The sequence below is a fragment of the Hibiscus syriacus genome, unplaced genomic scaffold, assembly GCF_006381635.1.
Source record: "Hibiscus syriacus cultivar Baekdansim isolate YM2019G1 unplaced genomic scaffold, ASM638163v2 tig00012370_pilon, whole genome shotgun sequence".
In the NCBI taxonomy this organism is placed as follows: Eukaryota; Viridiplantae; Streptophyta; class Magnoliopsida; order Malvales; family Malvaceae; genus Hibiscus; species Hibiscus syriacus.
The window spans coordinates 398,934-415,548 of record NW_024062270.1 but is presented as its reverse complement, the minus strand read 5'-3'; the positions used below and the strand labels follow the sequence as shown (position 1 = coordinate 415,548).

The 16,615-nt window shown below is 35.8% G+C and overlaps 1 protein-coding gene across 1 annotated transcript; it reads right to left on the bottom strand.

The window, feature by feature from the left end:
- Window positions 1-2,266: 2,266 nt before the first annotated feature.
- Window positions 2,267-6,525, bottom strand: LOC120205238. Its single transcript, XM_039205151.1, has 9 exons — window positions 6,385-6,525; window positions 5,459-5,647; window positions 4,525-5,304; window positions 4,126-4,284; window positions 3,897-4,029; window positions 3,702-3,821; window positions 3,115-3,269; window positions 2,499-2,691; window positions 2,267-2,429 (listed from the first exon to the last, which is right to left on the bottom strand). Exons 2-8 carry the CDS (start codon window positions 5,549-5,551, stop codon window positions 2,503-2,505), a joined length of 1,629 nt encoding a protein of 542 aa, XP_039061082.1. The 5' UTR covers window positions 5,552-5,647; window positions 6,385-6,525; the 3' UTR covers window positions 2,267-2,429; window positions 2,499-2,502.
- Between the last annotated feature and the right edge of the window lie 10,090 nt (window positions 6,526-16,615).

The window sequence follows — 16,615 nt, the reverse complement described above, 5'->3', positions numbered from 1 at the left end:
ATTATACATCCAATTTAGCATTAAATAGTTAATATGATTTGATTTGAATTTAGGAGTAATGATTTAAATAACAATTTGTTATCGTAATAACAATTCTGACTGCCGAAGGTCTTCCACGGAAGTTACTCTCAACCTGGCGTTGGGGGTAGCCTACTACCCTACCTCCCCCTTACCCCATTACGTATGGGAATTGGGTTTTGTTGTTGTTGATGTCTAAAATTATTATTGTATGATTGCGATACCCACAATGATCATAATAATATTTGTTAGGTCCGCAATTACAACAAACATAACACAATAAAAAATATAATCACAGCCGTAATTTAGATCCCTAAGGGTGCGTTTGGTTCACGGAATGTAAGATTACCAGTGGGAATAAAAGATTACCAGGGAATAGGATTACTGGGAATGTTGTATTTTGTGTTTGGTTGGTTTAGCAGGAATGTAAGATTACCGTGTTTGGTTAAAGGAATAAAAGATTATTAGAATGTATATTTAACCAAATTGTCATTATATATTTGTATAATATTACAAATTGTAAAATATTTATATATTTTCTTTAAAAAATTAAATTCATTATATTTATATAATTTTTTTACAAAATTAAAAATATAAAAAAAGGTTTAATGAAAGGGTAAAATTTTTTTAACCCCTGAATTTTATATAAAATTTTAATTATATATTTTTTTATAAATCTAAAATAATTTAAGGATAAATTTGTAATTTAACCTTCGTATAATTTTTATTATTCAATGATAGAAGAAGGATATTTTTTGAAAAAAATAAAAATTTAAGGGCATTTTAGTCCAAAACGCCGTAATGTTACAATACCTAAGGGAAGGGAGGTAATGACATTCCCGGTAATATACACAAAAAAATCTACTATTTGTAATAAAACATTACCGGGAATGAGATTCCCGACCAACCAAACATGAGAATGTGGGATTCTCATCTCATGGGAGATGGGAATCCCCAATCTTTGAACCAAACAACCCCTAAATACAACGATCGAGTACTATTGCACTCGATTCATAATGGAACCTATCTCAGATCATGCAACAAATCATATTGTACTAAAACGTCTAGTGAACCTGAAATCCATATATAAACATGACTAGAGATGGGAAGGAACGAACATAAATTTATAAATGAGACGAGATAAATCGTGAGCTATTCAAGATCGACTCGATCAACGCTCAATAAATACTCGACTTGTTTCGAGTTCATAACGAGCTAAAATGAGCTACTTCATACTTGATTCGAAAAAATTATATATTAAAATTATATATTTTAAAAAATTAAATTATTAATAATATTAACATTTATGTGTTTATTTAAAAAAAATGTAGTAAAAGGTTTTCATGTGCTTAAGGTTTAGATTAAATTAATTTCAAGATTTTTTTTATTTCGAGCTTTGGCTAGTTTTTTTGAGCTGCAATTCATGATTTCAAGTTCGAGTCGAGCTTAAAAATTTTAGGATTACAATTTTTCAAACCAAATCGAACTCGATTTTAGAGTTTTCGAATTAAGTCGAGCTCAGAAATACTTGAGCTCGATTCCACTCGTTTACAGCCCTTACCGGATGTATTGGTGTTTGAGAGCTACGTATGGTGGATGTACAAGCCTCAGATCAATGATACGTAAGTGTTCGGTACCGCGTAGGATTTACATATGAATATATATGAATTTCACTTCAACCATGTTAATATCTTATACAAGACTGTAATAACATAATTCCGAAATCGGAATCATGGTCATTGCTTTCAGCTACGGATCCATGGAGGATGTTCAAGTATATAATGTCACAACTGCTTACAGAATAGCAATGGAAACTTGGGCAACCTGGTTAGAATCCGCCATAGATCCTCATCTGCGAAAGTTCGTCTTCAAGGTTCATATTGGGGCACAGGGTCTAACCCAGATATCATGGAGATAATGCATGAAGTTCTACAAGATCTTAAAATCAATGTCACATTCTTTAACATTACCCAGTTATCAGAATATAGGAAACATGATCATACAACGGTTTCCGGAGAACGGAGAGGCAAGCTCTTGACAAAGGGGCAAAGAGCCGAGGCAAGTGCCCGATACATGGAATGAGATTTTGTATGCACATTTGTTGCAAGGTTATCAAAATTTTTTGTGATCTCAACTGTATTTGCATGTGAAAGAAAATGGAGATGAACATCAAAATGATGATGCAAACATGTATTTCAGATAATCAAGCTTGATTATGAAGAAGTAATGGCTCATGTGCAATAAAATATGTATGAAGAAAACATAGAAAACTAGATATACACTGTTGAAATTTGAAACGCTGTGCCATTTATCATAGACAATTTGATTTACAGGACAGATTGATTACCTGCATGTTTATTGTAAATACATTGAAGGTGGAACTTTGAACATGAGTATTCACAGCGTATCTCATTCTTATGGCACGAGGGAAAAGCTTGAGAATGAATCCGGTTGAAGATGATCAAAATAAAAGTCTTTATGTGCTTAAAGGATTTCCCAGTCAGAATCACATACAAGTTCTGTCTGCGTATTTTTGGGCTCCGAGGATGATGGCTGTAGAGTTTGAAAATGATCGTGGACTGAACACATGTCCGCATCGCCAAACCAAATTGCTAGCTGCTCGTACTCCTTCGCCCGCCTCTTTCTTGAAGTTAAAGCATCCTGTATTCTTTTCTATTGAAAGAAAAATGAGAATGCAGCAATTTAGCTAATGACTATATAGAAAGTAAAAGAAGATACTATCAGATCAGGCCGGGCATATGAGAGACCCTGATTCGGTCCCCATTTATCTAAAGCATCATGCAAAAAGTAGCCTAAGGTTCATTGTCATTTATGTACCTATGCATGTCTCAACATAAATAAAGTAAAAATGACTATTAAATTCTAGGTATTTCACATATTAAATGATTTTTGCAGGTAGATACTAATAGTATCAACTCTATTTGCATTGCGAACATAAAATTTTCTCAAGAATTTACTGACATAACTGAACATTCAATTGGAGAATACTATCACATTTTCTCATGTTGAAAAGTAAGATCTCCAATGTCCGTGACTTTATGCATGTGTGCATAAGAGAAAGTGAGAGAGACGGACCCTGTATGATTTGTGTTTATTTAATCTACGCGAGACCGCATAAAGTGCACTACTATCAGGAATGACACAGCTGTCCTCAAGCTTCACCTTGTCATACAAATCAATGGTCTCCATGGAAGAAAACTTGATATCATCATTGGAATCATCTACATGTCCTGTGTATGGTTTCCATAAAATTAGAAGATGGTTACGTTTCTCCAATCAACATTTCTTTTGGTGCAATGAGATATACCGTAAAAAAAACCTTCTTATGCTATGGTGCAAACCAGGTCACCAAAAATGCATAACATAAAGAAATCCGTTCATAATTAGCAAAGACTGGCCCCTTCATACTATAGATATACACACAGATATGTACCGATATGAAGACACTGACTAGTTTGAAACTCATTTTGATCAAATTGCTGAATGACCTAACCGTTTAATATATTACCAGCATAGTTTTTAAATAAACCTTCTTTTGAAGGTAATATCATTTCATTTTTCATGCATATAGTGGCTTGTATTAGCAGAAAAATCAATGACTACACACATCTAAAGCAAGCCAGGTTTCTGATGGTCTAACATTTTACATTATGCTTGCTTACCTATATTAGAAGAGGATGAATCCTGAAGTTGAGGAGATTCACCACCAAAGTGAAGATTTTTGTTTCCCGAAATTCCAGTCAGAGACTTGGAGCTATTAACAGTTCTGTAGGCACCATTTCCTGTTATATTACAACTAAGATGAAAATCAATTCCACGAGAAATAAAATATCATTACATAGGAACAAGAGGCTAACCAACTGATGCCATGGACAAGTCATTTCTAGATGAAATGGATGCTTCCACCTTCAACTCCTTCTCATCGGATAGAAGTGAAGCCAACATGGAAGATGAATATACATTGTGAGAAACTAACCCAGCTACATTAACAGGGTCATGATAAATAAATGTTTTTGCGGGTGAACTTTCTAGTGAGTTCTCAGCCAAATAAAATTCCTTAAATGCCGAACCACTAGAAGAACAGACCCCAACCTCTGCCATATCTTCCTCACAACCAATGACTAAAGAAGCCATTTTGGAAGAAGTAACATCACCTAAAGAATCTGAGACACGCTCATCCTTAATTTTTCTTGCATTTTGGTTACCATGAGCTGAAGTTGTAGAGGAAAAATCAGTGTGAACCATGGATGGATTTTTATCTTCACAATTAACAATTCCTTCCTCGCAAGGAAAGATCGATTTCGAAACATCAGATGCAGATGGTTTTCTCACATCCTGAATTGAATTAGCGGGAGAAACCTCAGCTTCAAAATACATTTCTTTATCATTACTATCATTGAACTTGCTCAACAATGAAGCTCCAAGGGGTTCCTTCGCAAAAGGTGTCACTAACCCCGATACCTTGGAAACTGAAGGCTTCTCCATTGTGGGATATTCCTCTAGGTTTACTTCAAGTTTTGTATCATTCAAAGCCTCGGCAGCTTCTTCTGATGTTATGGATTGTTTACCCAAATGGGAATCCACAGTATTAGGGTTACCTGGTTGGTCTACATGGCAAAGCTCACCAAAAGAACACGCGAGCTGCCTGTTGACCACATCAACTCCAATGTTATCACTAATTCCTGCCTCCTTTCTAGGGGATTGAGATTCCATATCATGAACTAGCATTGCAAGAGAAACCTCACCCGCAGCCCCAGGTGAAATTTTCTTGGTACAATCAATGAACTTATTATTAGTCAATGAGTCTCCAAATGATTCTTCCACTCCAAAAGAAATCAGATCTGGTACATTAAACCCAGATGATTTTTCCCTGATGGGATTTTCTTCTATGCTTACAACAGAACTTGTAGTTTTCATAGCATCACAAAGTTGTTGGGAAATTATGCCCGACTCTGCCCCATCGAGGGTATCAGCAGAAGTTGGAAAGCTTGATTGAGCCAGAGGGAAAAGTTCATTAAAAGCATGATCAAGCTGTTTTTCAATTGTATCAACTGCAACAGGCTCAACATGTGATAGGTTACAAACAGTGCTTATGTGATCATCCTGAATAGCAGCCTTCAATTCAAAAGGGGTATCAATTGTAGCGCTTCTTTTTAAAGCAACTCCTTGACCTTCATGTTTTGAAGGAAGTACAACATCAGAATAAAATCTCTTCATGCTTTTACCCACACGATGTGCCTGGTTTTCAGCATATTTGATAGTGTCCTGCAGAGAAAGCCATTTACCAGATCATGAAAGAACTTCAATGCCAAAGCATATATATTCTTGGGTGCATCAATGACTATTAATTGTCGAAAACTTGTTTCAGTCAATTGATAACAGAGCATGGCTGATGAAGATGAGATCAAAGAATTAATACCTGATTCACAATATTATCCATCTCATGACACAATGTTTCGAACTTCTGGTAAATGCCCCCCACCCAGCCAATACCTCTGATTTTAAAATCCATCCCCGAGTGTTTTATTGTCAAAGCCAATGACACACATACCTCAGTTCAAACAACAGGTATACGTCCTTATTCTTGCCCCCGAGTTCTTAATTTAGCCTGAGAAAGTTCCAGAACAGAAGAATCACTTACAAAATTAGAAGAAAAGAAAATATCCAGATAAGCAAATACCATCTGCGTCTGAGTCAGAAAAACTAAATAGGAGGTAAACAGCAATAGACTAGACACAGACGAAAAAGTGTAAATAGATTGTCAAATAAATTTAAGTCTTTCCCAATCACTATAATAGCAGTCAAACTACGGCTAACTCATAATTACCAGGTAACATAAATCAGAATGATGAAAAAGAAATTTTTTACCACATTTAATCCATAAATCAACAGCTCAAAGTACTCAAAACTCACTATATCCTCCATGGATAACCATTTAAAACTCACTGCTTGCACAAATTTAGCTACCCATAAGTATCGTCGCTCTAAAAAGAATAAAAAAAAGAAGATAGAGAACTTTAATTCTCCATTATTGCTTTTAAACGTTCCCTAAAAGAAGTCTATCACTTCCCCACCATCATACATACATATATGCATGCATCATGCACAAGCATAGAACACGGAGATCATCTAAAAAAACGTATTTTGCAGAATTTCCAGATGTTTTTTTTTATAAATAAAATTCGATTTACATCAATATATATATATATATATATATCCGTACATAGGATAGAGCCCAAACTCATCAAAAGAAAACAATTCCAGATGAATTTACGAAAATTTCAAAAACTGAGGAATAGAATAAAACCCAGAAAGATTATAAGGAGTAGGAGATGGGATGGTTACCGGTGGTCGGGGCGGGTGGTGGACGGCGGATACCGGCGGATTATTTATCAACGGAATTCTATTGAGTGAGAGAAAGAGAAGAGAATGGGTTTTGTGAGGAGAAAGAGGGGTTTTTTAGTAATCATCAAATTCGTAAACCACACCGTGTTATCATCAATCAAAGAAAAACAGCTTTCTTATATATATATATTATGAAAGTTAATTGTGTTATTATGAACAAATAATACCAATTTGGGAAAGTTTTATCACTTCCTTTTGCGCTAATTAATCTCCAATTTTAGTTATTTATTTTGAGAAAACTTGTATTAGCCTTTCTTTCTAACGATAAATGTATATAATATTTAACTTAAATTATTCAATTCATAAATTAAATACTAATAATTATAAAAATTTAAATAAGAGCTTATAATTAGTACTTTTTGTGCAATTATAATATGAATTAACTATAGGATTAATGATTTTGCTTTCATATTGGTACGCTTTTATTTATTTTAGATTTAAAAATATTATTTTTTGGTTACTTACGTTATTAATTTATTAAATTTTGTTTACTTTACGTTACCAATTTCTATGTTTATATCATTAAACCATTTATACCTAAATTTTAGATAAAATATTAATTTGACGTTAAACTTTAGATAAAATATCATTTTTGACACTTAAATTTTAGTTAAAATATCAATGTGGTGCCTAAATTGCACAAAAAATCTCGTCATTGACTTTTCTCACCGTTGTTGTTGTCGGTCACTACTAATCACCGTTGATTATAATTGTCGATGACTGTTGGGCTGATGACGATAATGGTCAGTGACGGTTGACAACGACTATAGTCAATGGAAACTGGTGGTGTTAAATTAAACTCGAAATAACAAATTGAAGCACGACTTGACATGAAAGCTCGCAAGCTTAAAATTTTCAAGCTTCACTCGAAAGTAAAAACTCAAACCTGAACCTTAAGTACATGAAAGTCTTATATTGTATTTTTTAAAATAATATATAAATATTAATAATATTAATACTTTAATTTAATAAATATAAAAATTATAATATATCGTTTTTTTAGTATCTCATGAATTTTTGAGCAAGTATTAAGTAGATCACTTCATCTCGTTCAGAATTCGAGTCAAGTTCGAGCTCGAGTCTATCCAATTCAAATATTGACCAAGTTTTATCCGAGTCAATCTCAGGTAACTCGTGATCTGTCTCGTTTCGTTTACATTCTTATTATAACAGCTCAATTAGGAACATATCTATTTGATAAATGGGAGTGGCTATGGCCCCTAACCTGGAAAAAAGTTTTTTTTTTTACATTTATATATATACATAATATAAACATTTATGGTATGACCTAATACTTTAGAAAACTTACATTTTACCCCTCCCGAGTTAGAATTTAGCATTATCCATAGACTCAATGATCAAAATGTAACAATCGATAATGTAATCGACCAAAATTCAATAAACCAATAAAGTAAATAACTGAAACATAATTTTTAATTTTTGATAAATAAAAATATACAAAAATAAAAAAATGGCCAATCAAATAATTTACCTTGTAATATTGATTTTGGCCGTGAAAGTTCATCATGTCAATGTTTATTGAAGAATTATTATCGTAATTAAGATTAATTAGAAAATGTATAATCCATTTTTGTACCTATCAAAATTCCATCAAATATTTTTATTATATCGAATTAATCAAAATTAAGAAATTCAATTCTTTTAAAACTCTTTTATAAAGACGATTCTCTTCTGTTTGATCATATGGAGTATATTTAAATAGCTTTATTATCTGACACATAAAAATATTTTTTTGAATTAATCACACTGTTATCCGATCTATTGACCGACTAATCCAGTTTGAGTACTGTAAAGGCAAAAACGATCCTCTCAACCCAGCTTGCTCCATTCGCAAACATCAGGATTCGAACTCGTGACCTTGCTTAAGGTACTTAATGTCTCATCCTATTAGACCAACTAATTGTTGGTCATGAAAAATAATTTAAATATATGCATCGATATGCTTTAATAAATAGTAAGGGCAACCATTTTTTTTTGCATTGTACTCGTAAAATCCCCATAGTTCCTTAAATATGTTTTATATTTGCATATCAAAATTGTTGTTTTGATAACTTTTAATTTATTTAAAAATTTATTAAATGGTAAATTATTTTAGATGATTCATTCACCTAGAAAAAAATTAACCACTATTTATTTGTATGATATTTTCTTTATTTTAGCAATAAATATAACGACTTTAAAATCATTAGAAGGCAAATTATGTCAAAATGACTGATATAATGTCTTGGAATTTTTTTGCCAAAATAGTTTATCTGGAACATTATTTTCCAGATAGGACGATTGTTACGGTATAAAGAAGAAGGTTACTGTATAAAGGAGAAGACTCGTTGTGTTTCATACGTCTTCAGAAGACCCTACGAGTCTTCAGTTGAAGATTCCAAGACTGCTATGCGTTTTCAACCTTCCCATATATTTCAAATTCTGGAAACTCGTTGAATTCCTGAAATCTTCAACTGAAAACTCGTTGCACTCTTAGAGTCTTCTGATGTTGCATGGATCACCCTACGTCTTTGCCTTAACATTATAGCAATCACCCTAATTTGAAAAATAATGCTCATAAGAATTTTTTTTAAACTCAGCAATCAGTACTAAAAGCCCGTCTCCTCTAGTTTGTTTATTTTTACAGAAATCTTTGCTTGGAAATACGAACGTGAACTTTCCCTACTCTCTCTCTCTAAGACTGTCAATAGCCATGAAAATTGGCCACCACTCTCTTGGCCGATGAAAGGGAGTTTCTAGCATATCCAGCACCAAAAACGAATCGATCTCACCACAAGCTCTCAAGTAACCACCCCATCAGCCATTATTAATAATTCTAAAGCAGTCTTAATAGCAACTACCAAAGCCAAATCAGACCCGAACCCCTCCACTGGACCAGAGAACATAACACGAAGGATCCCATCTGGTTGGCACAACACTCCTCCGCAACCTAGCTGGCCTTCTACCATAACTCCTGCCACCATGAATTTCGCCAAACATTCCAAATAGTCCTCCAATCCTGCTTCAGAAGAGAAACTTTGGTGATGCAACAAGTTGAGCTCCTCGGACAGCTCCACCAACTATCCAACTTGACTTCCAAGCAATCCTTCGAAGACTTTAACCAGGTCAGCGAACGTAGTTTTGTATTAAAAATCAAATCCTCCACCCTGCACAACTTTCCTTTAAATATCGCGTCATTTCTAGCCACCCAAATACTCCAAATTGCAGCAGAGACAGATTAGCCACATGCTTCTACTCGTACCTGACCAACCCGAATTAAAACAGAACGTAAACAACCCATCTAAATCACTAGGACTTGGTCGGTGTATATTCCACCACTGGCAAAAAAGGCTTCAAAAGTTAATGGTGACCCTGCAAGAAGTAAATAAATGCTTTGCATCTTCAAAACCTGATCCGCACCAACCACACATTTCTTGTCATTCCTCAAGCACGACCCCTCGATCCACAAGAAAACGCTTTGTAGGGATTTTATCCAGTTTTAGCATCCACAAGAAGCTTCTCACCTTCGGAGGCACCTTTAGTTTCCACAGTGTATCAAAGTTAAAAGTTGGGACCTCCACCCCCGTATTCACAATCAACTCGGTAAGTTTCTTAACTGAAAAATCTCCACCTTATCATGAAGCCAAATAATCCGATCTGGAATATCGCGAACCAACTCCATTACCTGAAATACCTGCAGTAACTTGCTCAATTGGACAGATTCTCGGTCTAACAAGCGTCTTGTGAATTGTAGATCCCAATGAACGACTCTGGCTCCTTCCCTTATTGCCACATCGGCCACTACCACCCACTTCTGACTTTACAGTCTATAAAGGCGCGGAAATTTACTACTTAGCGTTTAATCGCAACACCAACAATCTTCCCAAAACAACACCAACTCTCCGTTCCCCACCTTCTATTTAAACTCATCAGCTCCCATCCATTTACTAATATCTTCTGTACACCAATTATAAACTATACCTCTCCACACAATAGACATCCTTCTCACTTTTGAGGTCTTCAACAACCAACTCCTTCTAGACTTCCCGTATTTATTGATAATTACTCTCCTCTACAACACCTTTTCTTCCATGGCATACCTCCAACCCCACTTGGCCAATGGAGCCTTGTTCTTCGCTTGTAGATTAATAACCCCCACTCCTCCCTTAGATTTCGATAGACAAATAACTTTCCACCTAACACGAGCCAGCTTCCTGCTACCGAGAGAACTATTCCACAAAAAGTCACGCCTAAGCCTATCAATCTTCTTCAAAACCATCTTAGGTACCTCAAAAATGGACATATAATAAAGCGGTAGTACGGATAAGATCGAATTGATCAACGTCACTCTTCCTGCAAAAGACAGTCTTGCACTTCCACCCAGCTAATTTCGCACGAACCCCTTATACTATCGGATCCCAAGTCCTGACTCTTCTCGGATCCGCTCCCAGCGAAATTCCCAAGTATGTAATTGGAAGGCTTCCAACCTTGCACCCCAGACAGGACGCAAGATCAATCTCTACATCAGAATCAGTCTCGGCCTCCACCAAACAAGATTTGTTAAAATTTATCGTTAGACCCGAGCACAACTCGAAACAATTTAGAATGCTCCTAACGTTGACCAAATTTTTTTTTTCGATTGAAAAAACAACACTGTATCATCGGCAAACTGCAAGTGAGATATCGAGCACTCCTCCACCACACCCCTGATCCCTTCAATTACCTTAACTCTTTCTGCCTCATCTAGAAGGAGATGTAATGCTTCAGTTACAAAAATGAACAAAAAACGGGGACAAAAGATCCCCCTGACGCAGTCCCCTCTTCATTTTGCATTACTTCGTAGGTGAACCATTTACAAGGACCGAAATTCTAGTTGCCGAGATACATTCCGCCATCCACCTGTTGCGGAATACGGCTATCGGATAGAGCAAAATCGTAACTGATAATTTGAGAAAATAAAAATGAAGATAAATAAGACACAAATTTTACGTGGAAAACTGACGCCGGACATAATAATGATTATCCTGCAGGCGCTCCAACAGATGATTCACAAGAGAAAATTCGCCCAAAAAAACCAGAGAAAAAAAGTCTCCAGGGTTTAATAAAATATTATAACATCAAACAATGCCCAAAATCAGTCCACAAGCCGGACTGTTATAGCAAAAAATCGTCTTTATTCAAATTTTGCCAAAAATAGCAAAATTCCAAAAATCACTCTAAATTGAAATTCGAAATAAAATAAGCAATCTCCAAAAAATCCGGCCTAAATCGGATTTAAATTGACTTCCTAATTGACAATCGAAATATTACCATAAATATTAAAAAATATCTAAATCTAGTGATTCGGAGGGGATAACGGCAGAATTTGAGGTTGAAAAAAAGGTTATATGGAGCATAACTCCATGTGGAGAGCGTGCGCGTCGAAAAGAGCTTTCCGGATTGGGGTCTTATGCGCGATTCTGACACCTGTAGCCAAAGTTATGGCTAAAAGACTGAAACATACTCAAAACGACCCCAATGAGGACCATGTCACAATCAATTCCCGCCTTTGCGCTGATCTGCCAATTCATGGTATCTCAGCGCCATCAAGGTGCAATCTGACAGCTCATCATCATCTGTCTTAGATCCCCTGCATCAGTCACCCCTAAATAATATAGGGTAAAAATCACGGGCAATGGTAGAATAATTTCACTATGAGAAAATAGGAATTACAACTTCTCTCGATCTAACAATGAGAAAACAATAACAATTTTCTCTTGATAAAAAGGAGAAAACAACTTTCAAAAAAACTCTCTAAATTCTCTAGTATAGGGAGAAAGCTAGAATAATTTGGGATGATTTTGAAGTTAAATGGGTTAGGATATTTATAATTGAAGCTTAAGAACTAATCTTGTAAATACTATAAAGTATAGGGACTAAATGTGTAATTTTCCCATCTCACTTTTTTCAATATTATTGTTGCCAACTTTCATTGAATCATTGCTGCCAACTAATGCACTTTATCATTACTGCCAACTAATGCACTTTCAGTGCATTATTGAAACAAATTTTCAACAATCTCCCACTTGAAGATTTGATTGGAATAATCATATCTTCACACCATTCTTTCTACCTTGTATCATCATGTTGATTACGTCTCTGATAGGCCACAAGAGGATCGACACCAAGTAAATTTATCAGCATTGATCGCCTTCGTCATGCAATCTGTTATGTTGTCTTTGGTATGGATCTTCTGCATATCTACCGTCCCTTCTTCCACCTTTTCACGAATAAAATGGTACTGAACTCGTATGTGCTTTGTCCTTGAATGAAATGATGGATTCCTTGCTAAATGCAAGACACTTTAACTGTCACAAAACAGAGAGACATACACTTGGTTGTTCCCAAGCTCCTCTAATAGCATCTTCAACCAGATTGCTTCTTTAATGGCTTGTGTAGCTGCTATATATTCTGCCTCTGTTGTGGATGTAGCCACAACTGACTGTAATTTTGAAACTTAGCTTACACCTCCACCAACAACTTTGAACACATATCCTGTAGTAGATTTGCTTTTATCCAAATCTCCTGCATAGTCAAAATCGACATACCCATTGATAAGTAAGTTTGATCCTCCGTAACATAATGTAATATTTGAGGTCCTTTTGATGTATGGTCTTGTGCATATCATAGCGAACATTAAACTTCCCACTGCTGATGCATACGGTACTCGAGACATCTCCATCATCTCTTCTTTACTACTAGGACTCATACTGGAGGATAATTTGAAGTTAATAGGAAGAGTGGTAGAAATTGGCTTACAATCTTGCATGTTGAATCGTGACAAGATTTTCTTCAAGTAATTTTTTGTGAAAACCAAATCCTCCTATTACTTTTGTCTCAGTGAATTTGCATCCCTAGAAACTTGTTTGTTGATCCCAAGTCACTCATTTCAAATTCCCTATCCAGTTGTACCTTCAATTCTTCAATATTATCTTTGTTGGGTCCAGCAACCAACATGTCATCCACATACAACAATAATATAACAAAATCATTATCACCAAACCTCTTGAAATAAGCACAAGGGTCTGCATTAAGTCTGTTGTATCCAAGGCACATAATGAAGGAATACCAATACCTCGGCTTCTGCTTTAGACCGTACAAAGATTTGTTCAACCTGCAAACCAAGTTCTTCTTTTCGTCTTCTTCAAAACATCTAGGCTGGAGCATATAAATCTCTTCTTCAAGATTTCCATGAAGAAAAGCTGTTTTAACATCTAGCTGCTCTAGATGTAAGTTCAATGTAGCACACATTGCCAAAACTACTCGAACTGTTGTTAGTCGAACCATATGAGAAAAGATTTCATTGAAATCAATACCTTGTTTTTGAGCATATCCTTTGACCATCAGTCTTGCATGATAACGCTCAACTTGATCGTCACCATTTCGTTTGATTTTGAAGACCCATTTGTTACCAATTGGCTTCCTTCCTTGTGGTAGTGGCACAAGGTCCCATGTATTATTTTTATAAAGGGATTCAATTTCTTCTTGCATCACCATCATCCACAGTGAAGCATCTGAGTTGTTTATTACCTCCTGGTATGTTGATGACTCACCGTCCTCTGTACAATATGCAATATTTCCTTCTATAACATAATCTGAGTGCCAATTGGGACTTCTTCTCACACGATCTGCTTAAGTTGTTGGAGCTTCAGAACTCTCTGGCTCTTGGTCATCATGTGTTGGTTCTGCTTTAGAAGAATCTCCTTGTTCAACCTCCTTTTCCACATATATCTATGTAGTCTATGACTTTTTAGTGCTATCATCGTCTTCTTTTCTTTGTAGTTTATCTTCTACAAAGATAACATCTCTACTGATGATCACTTTGCGGGCAGTAGGATCCCACAAGCGATGCCTCTTTACACCATCAGCATACCCCAAGAATTTGCATTTCCTGGATTTTGGATCCAGCTTTGAAATTTCTTGGGAGTTGTACATCACGTACACAATAGTTCCAAATACATGGAGGTTTGAATAATCAGCTGGTTTATCAGTCCACATCTCCATTGGTGTCTTCAGCTCTATTACAGTTGATGGAGCTCGATTCACCAAATAACAGTCGGTATTGACTACTTCTACCCAAAATGATTTTTTCTAGGCCTGCATCCCTCAACATTGCTCTTGTTCTTTCTAACAAGGTTCTGTTCATCCGCTCTGTCACTCCATTTTGTTGAGGAGTGTTCGCCACTGTGAACTGTCTTTTGATGCCCTTTTTCCTGCAAAAGTCATCAAATTCTTCACTTGTGTATTCACATCCATTATCTGTTCTGAAACACTTGATCATCTTTCCAGAATCAAGTTCTACCCGCGCTTTGAAGTTTTTGAAAGTTGAAAACACATCTGACTTTTTCTTAATAGGATACACCCAACATCTCTTGGAGTAGTTATCAATAAATAAGACAAAGTATTTTGCTCCACCTAGGGATGTAACTGGTGCTTTCCATACGTCAGAATGAACCAATTCTAGAACACTTTTGCCTCTAGAATTTGACGTGTTGAATTTCAACCGGTGCTGCTTACTTGTTATGCAATGCTCACACAAAGTAAGTGATACATTTGTTAAGCCTGGAAGTAGCTTTTGCTCCACAAGGACTTCCATTCCTTGTTCTGACATGTGTCTAAGTTTCTGATGCCATAACATTGCAGAATCTGAACTACATGAGGCAACAGAGGCTTCTGCTTTTTAGCAAAGTCTCTCTCTTCTGCTACAAGTTTGTTGCTATCTTTTCACCTTTTATCACCACAAGCACTCCACGAAACACTTTCATGATTCCTTTTCGTGTTTCAATCTGACTTGCATTATTATCCAATAATCTGTAGGATAATAAATTTTTCTTCAGGCCTTTCACGTGCTGCACATCTCGAACAACTTTAATTGTTCCATCATACATCTTCAATTTGATGGTTCCCACGCCAACGATCTCTAAGGCATGATCATTGTAACTATACACAGATCCTCCTGAGACAGGTTCATAATGATGGAACCATTCTCTTTTTGAGGTCATGTGATATGTTGCTCATGAATCATTGAGTCATATATCTGCAAATCTCTTTCTGCCTTCCACGGTGGTTGACACTTCACAACATAGAGTATCTCCATTATCTAAAGTGTTTACGGTATTGCCTTATGGATTGTAGTTTTTATTTAGACTCCAACAATCCTTCTTCAAGTGACCCTTCTTTCCACAGTTGTAGCACTTTAAATTCTTCTTGCTTCTCGACTTTGATCTACCATGTTTGTGACTGCTGTTTTGGCCATGTTTTGTTGATCTCCCTCTCATCGTTGTCAACACTTCTACTTGTTGCAGATTTACTTGTCTGTCTTCCTTGTTCTTGCGATGCTTTTCTTCTTGTAGAACAGGAGCTGCAACGTCATCGAAGACTAGACTGGTGACATTACTGTTTGTCAAGTTGATGATGAGTTAATGATACGAATCCAGTAGACTTTGAAGTAGAAGTTCAGCACGTTCTTGTTCTCCTATTTTATAGCCTAAGGATGTAGGATGAGAAAATAAAGTGTTCAGTGTGTTTAAGTGCTCCGTCACTGAAGTAGATTCTGGCATACAAAGAGTGTATAATTTCCTCTTAAGGAAAATGTTATTGTGCAACGATGTGGCCTCGTACAGTTTGGTGAGATGATCTCATATCACCTTAGCTGTCTTCTTCTCCTCGATGCTTGACAATACTTCATCTGTTAATGCTAGATGAAAGTTTGCCATAGCATTCCCGTCAATTTCTATCCATTTGTTGTCATCTGTGAAATCTACCGGCCTTTCACTGATAACTGCTAGACAATCGTCTTTCCTCAGGATGACCTTCATCTTCAATTTCCACAATGAGAAATTTCTCCCATTGAACTTTTCAATATCAAATTTTGTTGCCATAGCTTCTAATACAGATAGCTCTCACTATTTCACTATCGTGAATAGTTCTCTGGAACCTTCAAAGAATGGGTAATACCTTCTTACTTTCTTATGTTGGAGGATTCATCTTTTGGTGGCAACCACAAAGACAATAAGTATATATTACACACTCTAATATGGCTCTTGATACCAATTTTTGCGAAATACGGCTATCAGATAGAGCAAAATCGCAACTGATAATTTGAGAAAATAAAAATGAAGATAAAGAAGAC